This window comes from Pleurodeles waltl, chromosome 12, assembly GCF_031143425.1.
Source record: "Pleurodeles waltl isolate 20211129_DDA chromosome 12, aPleWal1.hap1.20221129, whole genome shotgun sequence".
Classification (NCBI taxonomy): Eukaryota; Metazoa; Chordata; class Amphibia; order Caudata; family Salamandridae; genus Pleurodeles; species Pleurodeles waltl.
The window spans coordinates 609,915,090-609,929,721 of NC_090451.1; the positions used below are offsets into that span (position 1 = coordinate 609,915,090).

A 14,632-nucleotide genomic window follows, 5' to 3' on the forward strand; every position below is an offset into this window, starting at 1 on the left:
TTTAATTTAATAATACAGATATGCTTTAGTATGTAAAGAGGATTATAGGTAGGGTACCTATGATAGTATACCTATATATTTTGGATATTAAAAAATAATTAAACCGTCTGTGTGTATTTATGAATAACCTACATGTGTTCGTCTGACCATGTAAGTATTACTACATGAGTGTGGCTGAGGCTGTCTTTAAAAAAAGGCTTAAGACATGGCTTTTTTCATAGTAAGTTGCCACTTGCATCTGTTTCTTTCATAGACTGTGTAGCGCTGGGACACTCTTGAGTAGCTGTGCATATCTATCACTATCCCTTGATGACACCAAAAAAAGGGGGGGCATCCAGGGAGTGTCAGAAATGGGGCCATCAGAAATCCCCACTACTCTACCAGTGGCGCGAGGAAAGCTGTGTTGATAAGAGGTAGGGGGCTTAGTCACTGGGCAAGAACGAGGCAGGGTGGAGGGTGTCCTGCATCAGTCCTGCACCGTTACCCCATGTCCAGCCAGGCCCCACAGCAAAAGGGAGAGAAGGACTCCAAGCAAAGACAACAATACAGAAGCCACTGCATCAGGCTCCACCCTCTAAAGGAAATGGCAGCTTTGGGGGCCAAAACATTCCACACCCAACTCACCTCACACATCCAGAGAGGATGGGGAGCCCCAACCACAGGCCAGTGTAAAGAGGCACAAGGGCTCTTGTCTTCAACATGCTCCACACAGGGCCACCATCACTCTGCCTCAGGTGGTGCTGTGGGTACCCATAGGCCTGCAGGGCCCCACTGATTGAAGATAATGAGGGGGGCACCAGACCCATCAGGCTCAGCACCTGTTTTGGCTCACTAATGACCAAGATGAAACGCTCATGCACTTAAAAAAATCTCTGGAATGCGCTTCTTAGTCTAAAGATGACATTTATTAAATCACTCTGCAAGGTTCGTAGAGGAGATTAGCCTGCTGAAAGCACACGTTTAAAAATGGTCAGAGCAATGAAATATGTACAAATGATTCTCCACTGCAATATAAACGGCAAATGTATATATATATATATATATAATCACAATGCAAAGCAGATAACAAGAATTAAAAATGCATTACATGAAGCACGGGTAAATCTGCGTCATCTCCCTCCTTATCAGCATCAGACTGCCAGATCCCAGAATCCATCATGGAGAGAGAGAGATCAATTATCCTCACAGGAAGTATGATACATCTCAGCGTCCTGAGCATGTCCGAGATCTGAATCACTCCCGGTCCATCTGGTCTCGGCCTCTTATATACTTTTTAAAAAACAGAGAGGAGAATTCTAGAAACCTCCTCCCACTCCATAAGTTTATTATTAAAATATGCTGGCTACTTCAGGTCAGTTTTGAAAAGAACATGTCTGGAATTGGCTAAGATTCCATGGTGCCCTCTCTCAAAACAAAACCATTCACTGCCTACCATAAACATCATCCTAGTACATTCTTACCAGCCTAAGCCCTTGGTGAAAAAGAACACGCAAACATGCAGAATAAAAACATCAGCACATTGTATAACGTGGGCATAGAAAAATACTTGCAGCTTTTAACGTGCCAGTGGCTAATGCTAAAATAAAGTCAATAGGCATAATGAAGCTGGTGGTCACTAATGTGACAGTGTGCTGCTAGGCTAAGTGCAAAGTGAAGTCAGTGGTCAAAACACAAGTATCATTACACCGCCGCAGCCACGGCGAATGTCAATGCAGCTACTGCAAACAAACTGGTGCTGCCATGTTTAAGGGTAGTCCAGCATGGGGAAAGGTGATCTCCATGCACCGGCCTCACTGAGCCACCACAGGTGGGCTCGTTGGGCCCACAGACCCCCGTTGTGAAAAGCCCAGCAAGGCGAACCAGCCCCGTGAAGCTCACTGCTGCGGCTGATAATTATTGCAGCTGTAGCAGGCTAAGCAGTGTTGCCACTTTGGTCTCCACTAATGCCGCGTATATAATGCTGTAGCAGTCCCGTAGAACCAGTATGGGACTCCCAGCTACATCTGGGCACTCCCCTGGGGTTCCGAGCACCTCAGGAAGCCTCCTCCATTGGAGTGGGGAGGAAACAGCTGCTGATCATGGTTGGGGGAATCGTGGGTGGCAAGGAGTTCAGCCGGCATGTCTTCAAAGCATGCCGGCTGGCTCCCCCTCCAATTTAGGGCATGTGTTACAGTTACTTGAGATAACTAACTATAACTGCTGAATTTCCATTGTTTTGTGTGTAAATTCTAAATCTAACTATAACTTCCCTTTAACCTTTGTTTTTTTTCACTGAATTTCTACGTTTTTTTTAAAACATCGGTGGTTGCCCACAGGGCCTATCCTGATGCCAGTCCCTGCCGCCAACACCCTGCATTCAGTCTCCGAAAGGCAGCCAACTCAAGAGGGGCATGCCCCCGGGTAATTTTTGGCCCCGAACACCGCATCCTCCAGTGCCTGTCACATTTTACTTACGTGAAAGGGGTACAAGGCCCACCCCCCCGGGCCACATTTTGGTCCCAGGAACCACATCTTCCGAGGCCCAGGCTTACTGCAAATGTTTGATCTCTTCAGCATTCCATCCATGATCTGATCCTTTTGCTTTTGTCACCTTAAGTAGGAAGGGTAGCCCAGATGTCGGTGTTGTGCTCACTGTGCCACTGGATTCAAACTAGCCTGGCTGATGACAGGTGATTCCCCATAACCTGCCCCAGGATGCTTGTTTCTGGTCCAGGGAGGACCTGGCCTAGAATTTCGGGCTGGACTGTTCCCATGGGGAATCGGGTCAAGACTGATTTGTATATGGCTGGGTCCAAACTGGGGTGACGTGGTGAGCAAAAGTTACAATGGATTAAACCCAGATCTGTGACTGGGGGTCACTGTTTAATTTGTTCAGCATTCCGTCCATCATCTGTTCTTTTTGTTTTTTCCATCCTAACAGGGAAGGGTATGCCCAGACATGGGTCCTGTGGTCACTGTGACACTGGATTCAAGCTAGCCTTGCTGATGAGAGGTGATACCCTGAAACAGGTTCCAGGATGCTTGTTTCCAGTCCAGGAAGGACCTGGCCTGGCAGTCTGGGCTGGACTGCTACCATGGGGAACAGGGTCAAGACTGATTTACATATGGGTGGGTTCAAACAGTGTGGCATTGTGAGCAAAAAAATGATGTATTAAACCCAGATCTGTGACTGGGGTGAATGTTTGCTTTGTTCAGCATTCTGTCCATCATCTGTTCCTTTTAATTTTGTAAAGGCAGACATTAGCCAATTAAACACTGGCTTGTCACCCCCAAGTAATTCGGCATACTACTAAATTACAGTGGCACACCATGGCCCAAAACTTCAGAAGGGGACAGATTTGTGATTCTACTGGGTTACCCTTGTGTTACACATAATGTTGCAAGGGCTGCACAATACTTACATAAACTTTACCCAACACTGACAGGCCACCATGCATCTCCCAACTTTGCTTGGAACATCTATAGAAAGACAATGCAGCACGAGCCATTGTCTTATGTTACGCAGCACACCATAATGTACAATCCCCTATAATTTCAACTACATCTGTATGCTTCTACACTCTACAGCACTACACTATATTTCACTTCAGTCTACGCTATTCCACTGTACGCCACTTGTGTACACCACTCCACTGTACGTAACTCCACTCTAATCCACTATGTGCTATTCCACTCTACACCACTCCACTGTATGGCACTCCACTCTACACTATTCCACTATATGCCATTCCATTCTTCGACACTTCACTCTATGCTACTCCACTGTACCCCACTCCAGTATTTGCCACACCACTGAATGCCACTCCACTATAAGCTATTGCATTGTATGCCATTGCACTGTACGCCACTCAAATTTACACCAATACACTTTACATCACTGTGCTATTCCATTGGACACCACTCCTCTCTATGCCACTCTATGGTATTCCATTTTACCATACTACACTGCACTGTACAATGCTCTAGTATACTCCACTGTACTCTACTCTAGGCTATTACACTGTACACCACTCCATTCTATGACAATAGACTCTACCCTATTACATTGAATGTAACTCCACTGTTTGCCACTCCACTGTATGATATTCCACTCTACCCCACTCCACTGTATGCCACGCCAGTCTACTAAACTCCACTGCAAACCACTCAACTTTACACTATTCCATTCCATGCCACTGCAATGTATGCTACTTAACTGTGTGCTATTCTACTATGTGCCAGTCCACTCTACTACCCTCCACTGTACGCTATTCCACTGTATGCCACTCCACTGTACACTATTCAACTGTATGCCAATGTACTGTACACTACTCCAGTCTGCAAACACTATAATGTACGCCACTCTACTTTACAACACTGCATTCAATGCTTTTCAATTGGATTCCACTCCACTCAACTCCACTATATGCTATTACACGCTATACCACTCCACTGTACACCACTTCACTGTGTCACTCCACTCCATGCTATTACACTGTATGCCACTCCACTCTACTACACACTACACTATTCCACTGTACCGCACTCCACTGTACGTTATTACATTGTACACCACCCAGCTTTACGCCACTCAAATATATGCTATTCTACTGTACACCACTCCACTGTAGATCACAGCACTCTGCTCTATTCCACTGCATGAAACTCCATGGCACTCCAGTGTATGCTATTCCACTGTACGCAGTTCCACTCTATGCCACTCCACTGTACTGTCCTCCACTCTATATAACTCCACTCGAAGAAACTCTACTATTCTCTATGCCATTCTACTATACTCTACTTCACTCTACCCCCTTACACTCTACCTTCTAAATTTGTATTCAGCTTTGTGCCCACACGCTCTATTGCATAACACTCTGACACTATGAAACACTGTATGGCACAGCACTCAACTCTACTGTACTAGACGCCACTCCAATTTATAACAGTTTACGCAACTTTTCACTACTTCATTTTAGGTCACTCCACTCTACGCTAATCCAATATACCACACTCCACTGTGTGCCTCTTCACTGTACAACACTCCACTGGACACTTTTCTACTATATGCTAATCCATTCTTCTAAACTCCATGGAATTCCACTGTATGCTACTCCACCAGACAGTTTGCAACACCACTCTACGGAGCTCCACTCTCCTCCATTCTTTATAACTCTCCTCTATAAAACTTTTTTGGCACTCTACAAAGCGCTGCTTCACTTTATCTCCATTCACTACACTGCCCAAATCTAGACTCTGCTTTGTGCCCGTATACTCGATTGAACTATACTCTAGGCCACTATACAACACTTTTCAATACTCTATGACACAGCACTCCTCTCTACTCAGTGGGATGCATCTCCAATTTATAACAGTTTACTCGACTGTACTCTATGCCACTACACTATAATCCACTCCAGGCCACTCTGACACGCTAACACGCATATTACACTTTAACCCACACTATGTCATGTTACTCCACTTGGCCCTACTCCACTTCACTGTACGATAGTTTACCTCACCCTACACCACTGTCCAACTATTTACTCTACATAACTCTAATGTACAACATACTACTGTGCTCTATGAAATTCCACTCTACAACACTCTACTACACTGTATCACACTCTATCTCACTCCACTGTACTCCAATGCAGGCCATTCCACTCTACAATACTCTACGACACTGCAAAACTCTCCTCCATTGTACTGTACGCCACTCCAATTAATGACATCTTAATAAATAACATTCAACACTATGATTTCAAAAACATTTTTATTAAAAAATAACAATCATTTAAAATCAAATCATTTAAATCATTTAAATGAGAATGAAAATTTAAATTAAAATCATTTACATTAAATGAAAAACACAAAGGTTAGGGATAAGCAATAGTATGGAAAAAATATGCATTGCTTCCATACAAACCTCACTTAAACAACACAAACATTTCAAATTCTAAAGTTATAGATTTCATTTATGCAGCACTTTCAAATTACTGTATGTCGCAGACCTCCATATAGTGTTACTTATAACTAAAATTGTAAATGTATGCACCACTTTCAAATGACTATACGTCACACACCTCTGTACACAGTGTTGTTACCTTACTCACCACGCAAACTTAACTTTAACTCACCACTCCACCATGTATTGTGTTCTGACAAATCATCTTATTTGAGATGTCAAAAGCGTTGTTATGAATGGTATACGTTCACATGGCATACGTGATGTAATATGCAAGGATATAACCAGTGGAGTTGGTCCCGTTCTGAGTGCTAAGAGCCTGCTTCAAGTGAACCCTGAGAATTAATGGAAGGAATTATTGTTTGGTCCTGGTTAGTCTCAATCTCAATCTTTATTAGATCAAATGGTTAGTCTTATTTAAGAGCTACCATTTCTTTTTCAATACGTCTAGGTAGTTTTCAGACTGAGACATGGAGAAAGGGGATTGGTCCATTGGAAGCTGCTGGTAGAGTGAAACATATGAGAGGACTTGTGGTTGTGTATCTAGGTGTATCTAGGTGTTAGGCAGGTGTTTGTGCATGGCCTGTGTGTGTATGTGCTTATATATTTTCCTACCTGGCTAAGTGGGAATCTAAGGACAGAACATGGGTAGGGCAACAGTCCATTTTTGATAACAGCAATTGTGGTGTTTGGAGTCCCACCTGCGGAGCACTTTTTATTTTTCATCATTTGTTTTATCTATCTGTGCCAGGTGGAGGTACTTGATTTGTTTATTTGATAGATTTCCAAATAAACACTGAGAAATCTTTGTTACACCTCTTTCAAGAAGATCCCAGAGTGAATGTCTGCTACCAAACACAAAGAGCTCGTAGGTCTTCTCACTGGGGACAGGATCTTTACCCTACTCTTTCTATCAGCACAAGACCAAAAATGACTTCCCAAGAAGAGAAAATAATAAACTGCTCAATAATAATAAATATGGATATTAAAAAGTAGTTTTTCCTCAATTCATCAGGAGCACAATTAGACTGTGTCTGTCAGAATCAGGGGGCCTGTGCATGTTCAGTGCTCTTAATTGTTCCTCAGTGGGTATCAGTGAGCTATGGGCATTCCACTGTTACCACTATGCTCCGAAAGTCTAGTCAGGCAGCCAGCTGCGAAAAACCTACTTACAATACTTTCTACTGCTGCAGACATGCTCTTGCTGACAATCCACAGTCGAGCTTCGGCTTTATAAAAATAAATGCTTTGGGAATTTCAAAAGTGAATGTACCAAGAGGAAATATTTAAATGAGTCACTCACCATAGACGTTGAGCCGAAATTCCTTTTCCTCATTAATTCCATTTTCATACTGAACCTCAGCTCTATATATCCCGCTGTCATTCTTTGTCACAGTAGTTATCCTTAGAGTTGCTGCATTCTCCATTTCTAGTCTCTGTGTAATTGTAGGACTGGCAAGATGGAATGCCTCAAATTTCTTGCCTTTTGAGTCACCAAGGCGTACCTTATTAATCAATTTCCAACGCACCTCAAGGATACTTCGTCCTTGTGGTATTATAAGAGGAAGCAGGACTGAACCTCCCACAATTCCATTGACATCAAGCGGGGATTCTTGTGCCCGACCAATGATGATGCCTAGGTAAAAAAGGAAATTTAGAGATTTCGAATAAAATTAAAGATGCAAAGACCCGATCTGAAAAGATGCCACAATCTAAATCTTGAAAATGCATACAGTCCATTTGAGGCACCCCTGCGCTGTTGTGACATGTAGCAATTGTAAAATAATCACATATTTACATTTAAACCTGTCACATACCGCTTGAAAGTGGTTGGTTTGCCCCACAACCTATTAACCCTGCAACAACGCATGGCTTGTACTAAACTGCCAAATTCAGCTTAATAATGCAACATAGCTCAAGACCTACATTGCACATAAAGCAAATGCCACCTGGGACCTATTTATCATGCTCCATAATGTAAAACCCTTGGTACTAGAATCTGATATTAAGGCAAGTATATGGGGATTAGTCTTATTTCATCTTGATGGTAGCAAAGCTTTGCTGGCGTAAACCCGAGAGACCACCTTACACCCAAACTTAAGACCCAGGAAGCAGTGGGTATAACTAAACGGTCCTGTAGTGGATATAACCTTTCATTTCAGTGGGGTCACATGTAGTCAGTCCTCCAGGGCAACCTTCAATGGCATATGACATAGACTACATGGAACAGCAGTACAGCAAGGATAAAATACATTCACCCTTTCTGTTTCACACCTTTGACATGTCCAAGTGGCCCAACTGCTCCTTTGAGGTGTACAATTTCACTGGCATTCTGATGATACTAAGCTTATGATACTCAACTTATTTTTACTCTAACTAGTGCCCAAAAGTTAATGGAAGGTATCATCATTGTCAAGTAATTATGGGGAACAACTTCCTCTAGATAAATCCAAGCAAAACCAAGATCGTATTTACCTCCACTTCACTGGTTGTGGAATGGGTAACAACATCATGGCCAGATATAATAGTCAGCCCTCAGATCCTTCCACAGTTCTGTGAAATTGAGGAGCTCCCTTGGGCAGTACAGTGTTCCGAGAAGCCCAATTCATGTGGCCCAGACGTTTCATCCACCCTGGCCTTATAAAATGTTTCTTCCCTTCACTGATCCCGCTTTGCTTTCTCCATCAGTGAACGCTATTATTCAATGACATCTTGACTACACAAATTCGATTTACCTTAAACCTCCAGGCAACATCTTATGTCAACGGCAACTTGCTTAGAATGCTGCGGCCTAAGGGCTTATTGCAAATGTCAACAGTACTGCGATCTGTAAACTGGCTACCCATTAGATCTTAGATCACCTCTAAGATTATAATACATGCCGATGAAACCTTCCACCTCAGATCACCCTTCTTCTGGCCAGTGCAGTTTCCTTCAGCTAACAGGCGCAACCACTCACATCGGCAGTGCAATCCTCGCGTGCCACCAGTACGACCAGAACGTCTGTTATGCACACCACCTTGCACTCTCGCCCTTTGAATCTGAGGGCAGAAACACATCTACTCTCTTTTAGATGCCAGCTCAAAACATGGCTAATTAACAAATAGGTTTCCTCCACCCTTTTTCCTGGTCGCTGTAAGATTCTAAATGTTTGTCTTTTCAAGATGTAAAGTAGCAACTGCGTACAAGTGCTTCATAAATAGATTATAACATGGATACTGATAACGTGTCCAAACCTTATAAATTACTTATACGTGGACACGCCGGAGGTCGGTGAACCTTTTTGAGTTCTCCTCATCCAAGAATAGTCGGATCCCTCAATAACCATTTATAATCAATGACCAATACTCAATTAGTAATCAAACAAACAATCAGGAAGCAATAGTAATCAGTAATGTGACACACCATGACCTTTCAGTCATGAATAAACACACCTGTTTATTAAAAGTTAATGAGTTTATTTCCCTATATTAACAAAGCTAATACAATGTAAGTAAGTCTCAAAATCAAATGATATACGTATACGAACATTACTAGCTGTCCATAGTGACGGAAGAAATGCAATCTACGCAAAATCTGGATTATAATGCACTCGGTTATAGCAATGCAAATCACTAATAAGAGTAACTGAATTTGACTAATTTCATACATCAGTCAGCATAACAAGATTTCAATTCAGCATGGTGCATCAAATGAATACCTCAACTAACCTCTGATTAGCATTGGCATGTGGGTCCTCATGCAAAATGAATTTAGTCAACATACATTTAGAAAAACGTCTAGCTTAGGCTCTGTCAAAATTAAGCAGTTGGTACCTAAGAAGGAAAACACAATGCATAATACATTTTATCCTTTTATAATTACCAATTACAATCAGCATTCAAGGTAAGTCTTCGTCCTTCAAGTACCGGTTCGATCAGCATGGGGCAGACTTCAAGCGGGCAAAGTTAAAGGCAAGTTATCCTTGCAGCGACAACAAAAATGGGGCAAAAGTTATTGCATGGGGAAGATGGGGTAAAGTTAAAGTTAAAGTCACTAGGGTGAGAATTCCTAAAGTCTTTCTCTGGGATAGAGAAAAGGCATCAAAGTGTCGTTTAAAATGGCGTCTTGAATCTGGCTTCAAAGTGGCATCAAGGAAAAAATATCTGTCTTCCCTTTGTCCGATGGGTTTAAGTAAGAAAATGTTCCAAATTCTTCAGGGTCTTCCATTGGAGGGTTCATAGGGTGGTTTCTCTTTGACCAATGAATAGTGTCTTTCTCTTAGTACTCATTTATACATAAGGTGTCCTTGGAGTTTTGGAACACAAGTAGCAACAAAGTTTGCCAATTATTTCTGTATCAGTGTCCTTATTGTCTGCACCTGCAGAAACTGACCATGCTTCAAAGGGGATGAAACTTGCCTAGCACGAAACCTTCTGATAAGTGTATTAGTCATTCTACTGGAAAAATACAGCCTTAAAATTTAAGCACGTTTTTGTTAATACAAGTGATAACCACGCAGTTAAATTTGAGACCAGGGGTGGCTACGGGCGTCAAGATGGTGGTCGCACTCTGAGAGTGCTCTGGACCCCTCCGTCATCCGCCCAAACTTACTGCCTTTCTGGGTCCTGTCCCCCGGTCGTATGGACTGCCGGAGGTGCCCTGGGGACGGAGGCCTCCGATGAGCCGTGAGTTGGGATGCCCGGGGGTCGCGCAGCGCTGTGAATGGACCCGCTAGGCTCCTGACGACGGGGCATTTGCTCCCGACCGAGGTGTCCCGACAGAGGTGAGCGAGGACTGCCGGTCTTGGGCGCAGCCGGGAACTTGCGCGGCCGCCCACCTGAAAGCCGCGACCGGGCCTGGAGGATCCCGGGCTGGCCGGCACTAAACTGATTGGGGCTCCCGGGGGTGGACCTCCACCCGGGGCCTGGCTGCGTCTCCGCAGCCGCGGGACCGTGACAGAGGCGGCGGTGGCGCTTCGGCGCCCCGGGGGCCGGGGCGTGGCCCCTGTGGAGGCCGTAGAGGGGCGGGGGAGACACTGGAAGGGCCCCCCTCTCCCCATCAAGAACTGATCAAGTTGGGCCCAGTGCCTGGGGACCGGGCGTGTGCGGAGTGATCGAGGTGGGGGGACGCGGCTGGTCTGGCTGGCCCGCTATTGATCTAGGCGGTGACCGGGCGGGGCCTACCCTGTGGCGGCGATCTGGAGCAGCGTCGTCGTACTGGATGGGCCACTGGGGGCCCCGAACCCCCACCGGGCGACCTGGAGGAACACAATAGTTCTGTCCCGACAAGGGGAAGGGATGATAAAGGGCCAATCCCCGGAGCCGTGGTGTGAGCCATGCCCAAGACTGCAGTGGGACACTGGGGCACCAAAGAGCCATGGGCGACCAACGACCAGCACCTGCTGAGCTAGAACAGCGGTAGGTGGCCACATTCCCCAGAAATCCAACTTAAGGACCAATCTCCGGTTTACTTACCCAAAGGAAGAGGCGTCCCCCCCACAGAACAAGTCTGGGATTCGTTGTGACTGGGGGGTGGAGACCTGGTCGGCCCCCGGGCCGGTGACGCCCCGGCCCCGACCGCCGTCTCGCCCCCGATACCTCTGGCTGACTGCGCACCATCGAGGCCTGGGGGCCTGGGTTTGCCTCTGGGGGAGTGAGAGATCCCTGGCGTGGCCGACCCCGGTCCATACGGACGAACATAATGTTATCCACCCTCGCCGGCCCCAGAGGAAAAATGGGGAAAGATAGAGCCTCAAGACAGACACAGCCCTCCCAACAGAGGGTTGATCAATTTACTACACCCACGGTTCCTCGGGGCGGGAGCGATGCCTCATCCAGCGACCCTGCCCCAGATGGGGTCAATGCCATCCTTCAAGCAATCCAAACATCACAACGAGCAGTAGAAACCAAAATTGGAGAGGTGAGGGAAGATATGGGCCGCATGAGACAAGATCTTAGAAATGCGGTGGGCTGAATCATGGAAGTGGAGAGCCGTGTTTCTCAGACGGAGGACGACTTGGCCGACCTCAGAATCAAGGTGGCCCAACTACAAACTCGAACTGGTGAACTACACCCCCGGGCTGAAGATGCCGAAAACCACTCCCGGCGTAACAACCTGCGTTTTGTTGGCATTCCGGAAGGAGCTGAGGACAACAAAGCACCTGAGTTTCTGGAAACCTGGATTAAGTCCTGGATGCCAGAACGAACCCTCTCACCATGGTTCGCGATTGAATGTGCACACAGAGCCCTGGCCCCACGGCCTCCACAGGGCGGGCCCCGGAGACCCATGATCGCACGCTTTTTCAACTTTAAAGACCGAGACTCCATCCTCAGAGACGCCAGGCGCTCCCCCGACCTCCTTTGGGATAATCACAAAATCTTGATCTTTCCAGACTACACCCGGGAGGTCCAAGCCAGGCGTCGTTCGTACGAACAGGTAAAGCAAAAGCCAAGAGCGATGCAGCTCCCCTACATGCTCCTCTTTCCCGCTCGCCTAAAGGTTATTCTGGTTGACAAGACTCATTTCTTTGAAACACCTGAGGAGGCATGGGAATGGCTCACGGAGGAAAATACTGAGACCCGTAGAGGTCCCGCCGGCTCATCCGGGGGGGCTCTGGGAGGGGGACCCAGTCCCCGAATGGACATGCGACGAGGTCGAAAGCGAACGAGGTCCAGACGCGGGAGACAGAGGAACACTGACACACCGACGGAAGAAGGCACTCAACCCAATCTGAATCCCCAGCGATTGAGGGAGACAAGGACTCCCCGGGGCCCCAGGTGCCGAAAGGGGAAATGAGAGACGATCGGCTTAGCCAGTCCCTGGCACTTGATTGACTTGGCTTTAATCGCAATGGACTCCGGCACATTAGGAGAGACTGACCACAAGGGGTACTGACCCGATTGGGTAGAACAGGACCACATACACATTGGTATAACACAACATGTACCAATACTGCTTTAGGGTAGGAGTTCATTACCAAATTACAAATGATCCGGCATTAAGGAGGGGTCCAACACTCCATTTGGTGACAGTCCATATGACTGTGACACCCCGGATAGGTTTTTGGGCTTCAGATGCTTCCAGGGTAGAAGTATGGGGTGGGGGAGGTTGGGGGGCACAGAGTTCTTATTAGGGTTTAGTAAGGTTGTTTTGGTAAGTTTCATTAGTTGCGCCTGCACCTGTCATAACGATCCTTTTCACCTAGAACATTCGTCTTCAGATCCCCAAAAGGGGTCACAACATTTCACCACACGGACACAAGGCACATGGTTCCCTCACTGACGCACGTCCTCTCATGGAACGTGAACGAACGGTCTCTTGGACAAAATTAAAAGATCCGCAGTGTTCAACACCCTGCGTAGATATGCCCCCTCAGTAGTCCTGTTACAAGAGACCCACCTACTTGGCTCTAAATGCCCCATGTTGGCACGGGGGGCTTTGACAAGGTTTTTCACGCAGGATTTGCAAGAGGCTCCAGGGGAGTGGCTATTTTAATCCACTGTTCGCTACCCATAGTGGTCACCGCCACGCAGTCAAACCCACAGGGTAGATTTGTATCGGTGACCGGCACTTTAAATGGCTCGCCGTTCAACCTTGTGTGTGCTTATGCACCACCAGCTGGCTTCAACACTTTTTTACTTGCTCTCCGCCGGGTACTGACAGACCTCCACCAGGGCATTACACTAGTTGGAGGGGACTTCAACTCCGTCCTAGACCCAAAACTTGACATGTCTGGACCTATATCCGCCATTCGCACCGGAAGGGCAGCAAGCGTGAAAGGGTGGGCTGCGGGTCTGGGCCTATGTGACGTATGGAGGGCCCGGCACCCCAGATTGAGACAGTATACACATACCTCGGCTGCCCACCATTCACAGGCCAGGATCGATGTTGTATTTATGCCCGCACTAGATATTTCTAGGGTCTCCGGCGCCAAGATATTACCTTGCGGTGTCTCAGACCATTCACCAATACGAATCCGATTGGACGGTGTGGACCCGACCCAACGCCCAACGTGGCGCATGAATGTGTGGTACTTACAGGACGAGGAGTACACCGTCGAGATAAGGGACCATCTTACCCAATATTTTGAACTGGACTTAGGGTCTGTGAAATCCCCAGGCATGATATGGGCGGCGTGCAAGGCCACACTTAGAGGATACGCTAAATACCGTGTGTGTGCCCGAGAACGCGTGCGCAATTTACAGATGGTGGATCTCGAAGCCAAGGCATTAGAACTCGAGCGCATGGAGACCTCCTCCACCTCAGCATCAGTCTTGAGGCGCCTTACTATGGTTAGAGAGGAAATTAAACAATTGGTACTAGAATCCGCAAAGCATGCCTGGAGAGCTTCAGCAGCTCGCGTATACGGTTGGGGAGATAAGAACGGCAAACTCCTGCATTAGTTAGCATCGCGCCCACTAGCCGATAGAATTATCCCCGAGGTTGAGGACGAGATGGGCTCACTCACGAAGACTCCTACTGATATCGCTCAGAGCTTTGCCTCCTACTACACACAACTATACAAGGAACGGCCCCGGCCCCTGGCCGAAAGGGAGTCCCCCTATTGAATGACATTGTCCTCCCTAAGATATCACAAGCAACCAGGGAACACGTGGACGAACCCTTAACACTAGCCGAAATTACAGTAGCAAGATCCAACCTGTCCTCGGGTAAAACACCCGGCCCAGACGGCTTCCCTTCGGA

General features: G+C 46.6%; 1 protein-coding gene across 1 annotated transcript in view; it reads right to left on the reverse strand.

The window, feature by feature from the left end:
* Nucleotides 1-14,632, reverse strand: part of LOC138268338 (CD48 antigen-like) — a 316,507-nt gene that overhangs the window by 174,050 nt on the left and 127,825 nt on the right. The window contains exon 2 of the mRNA XM_069217887.1: nucleotides 7,251-7,583. Coding sequence (XP_069073988.1) covers nucleotides 7,251-7,583 — 333 coding nt within the window. The remainder of the gene's footprint in view (nucleotides 1-7,250; nucleotides 7,584-14,632) is intronic.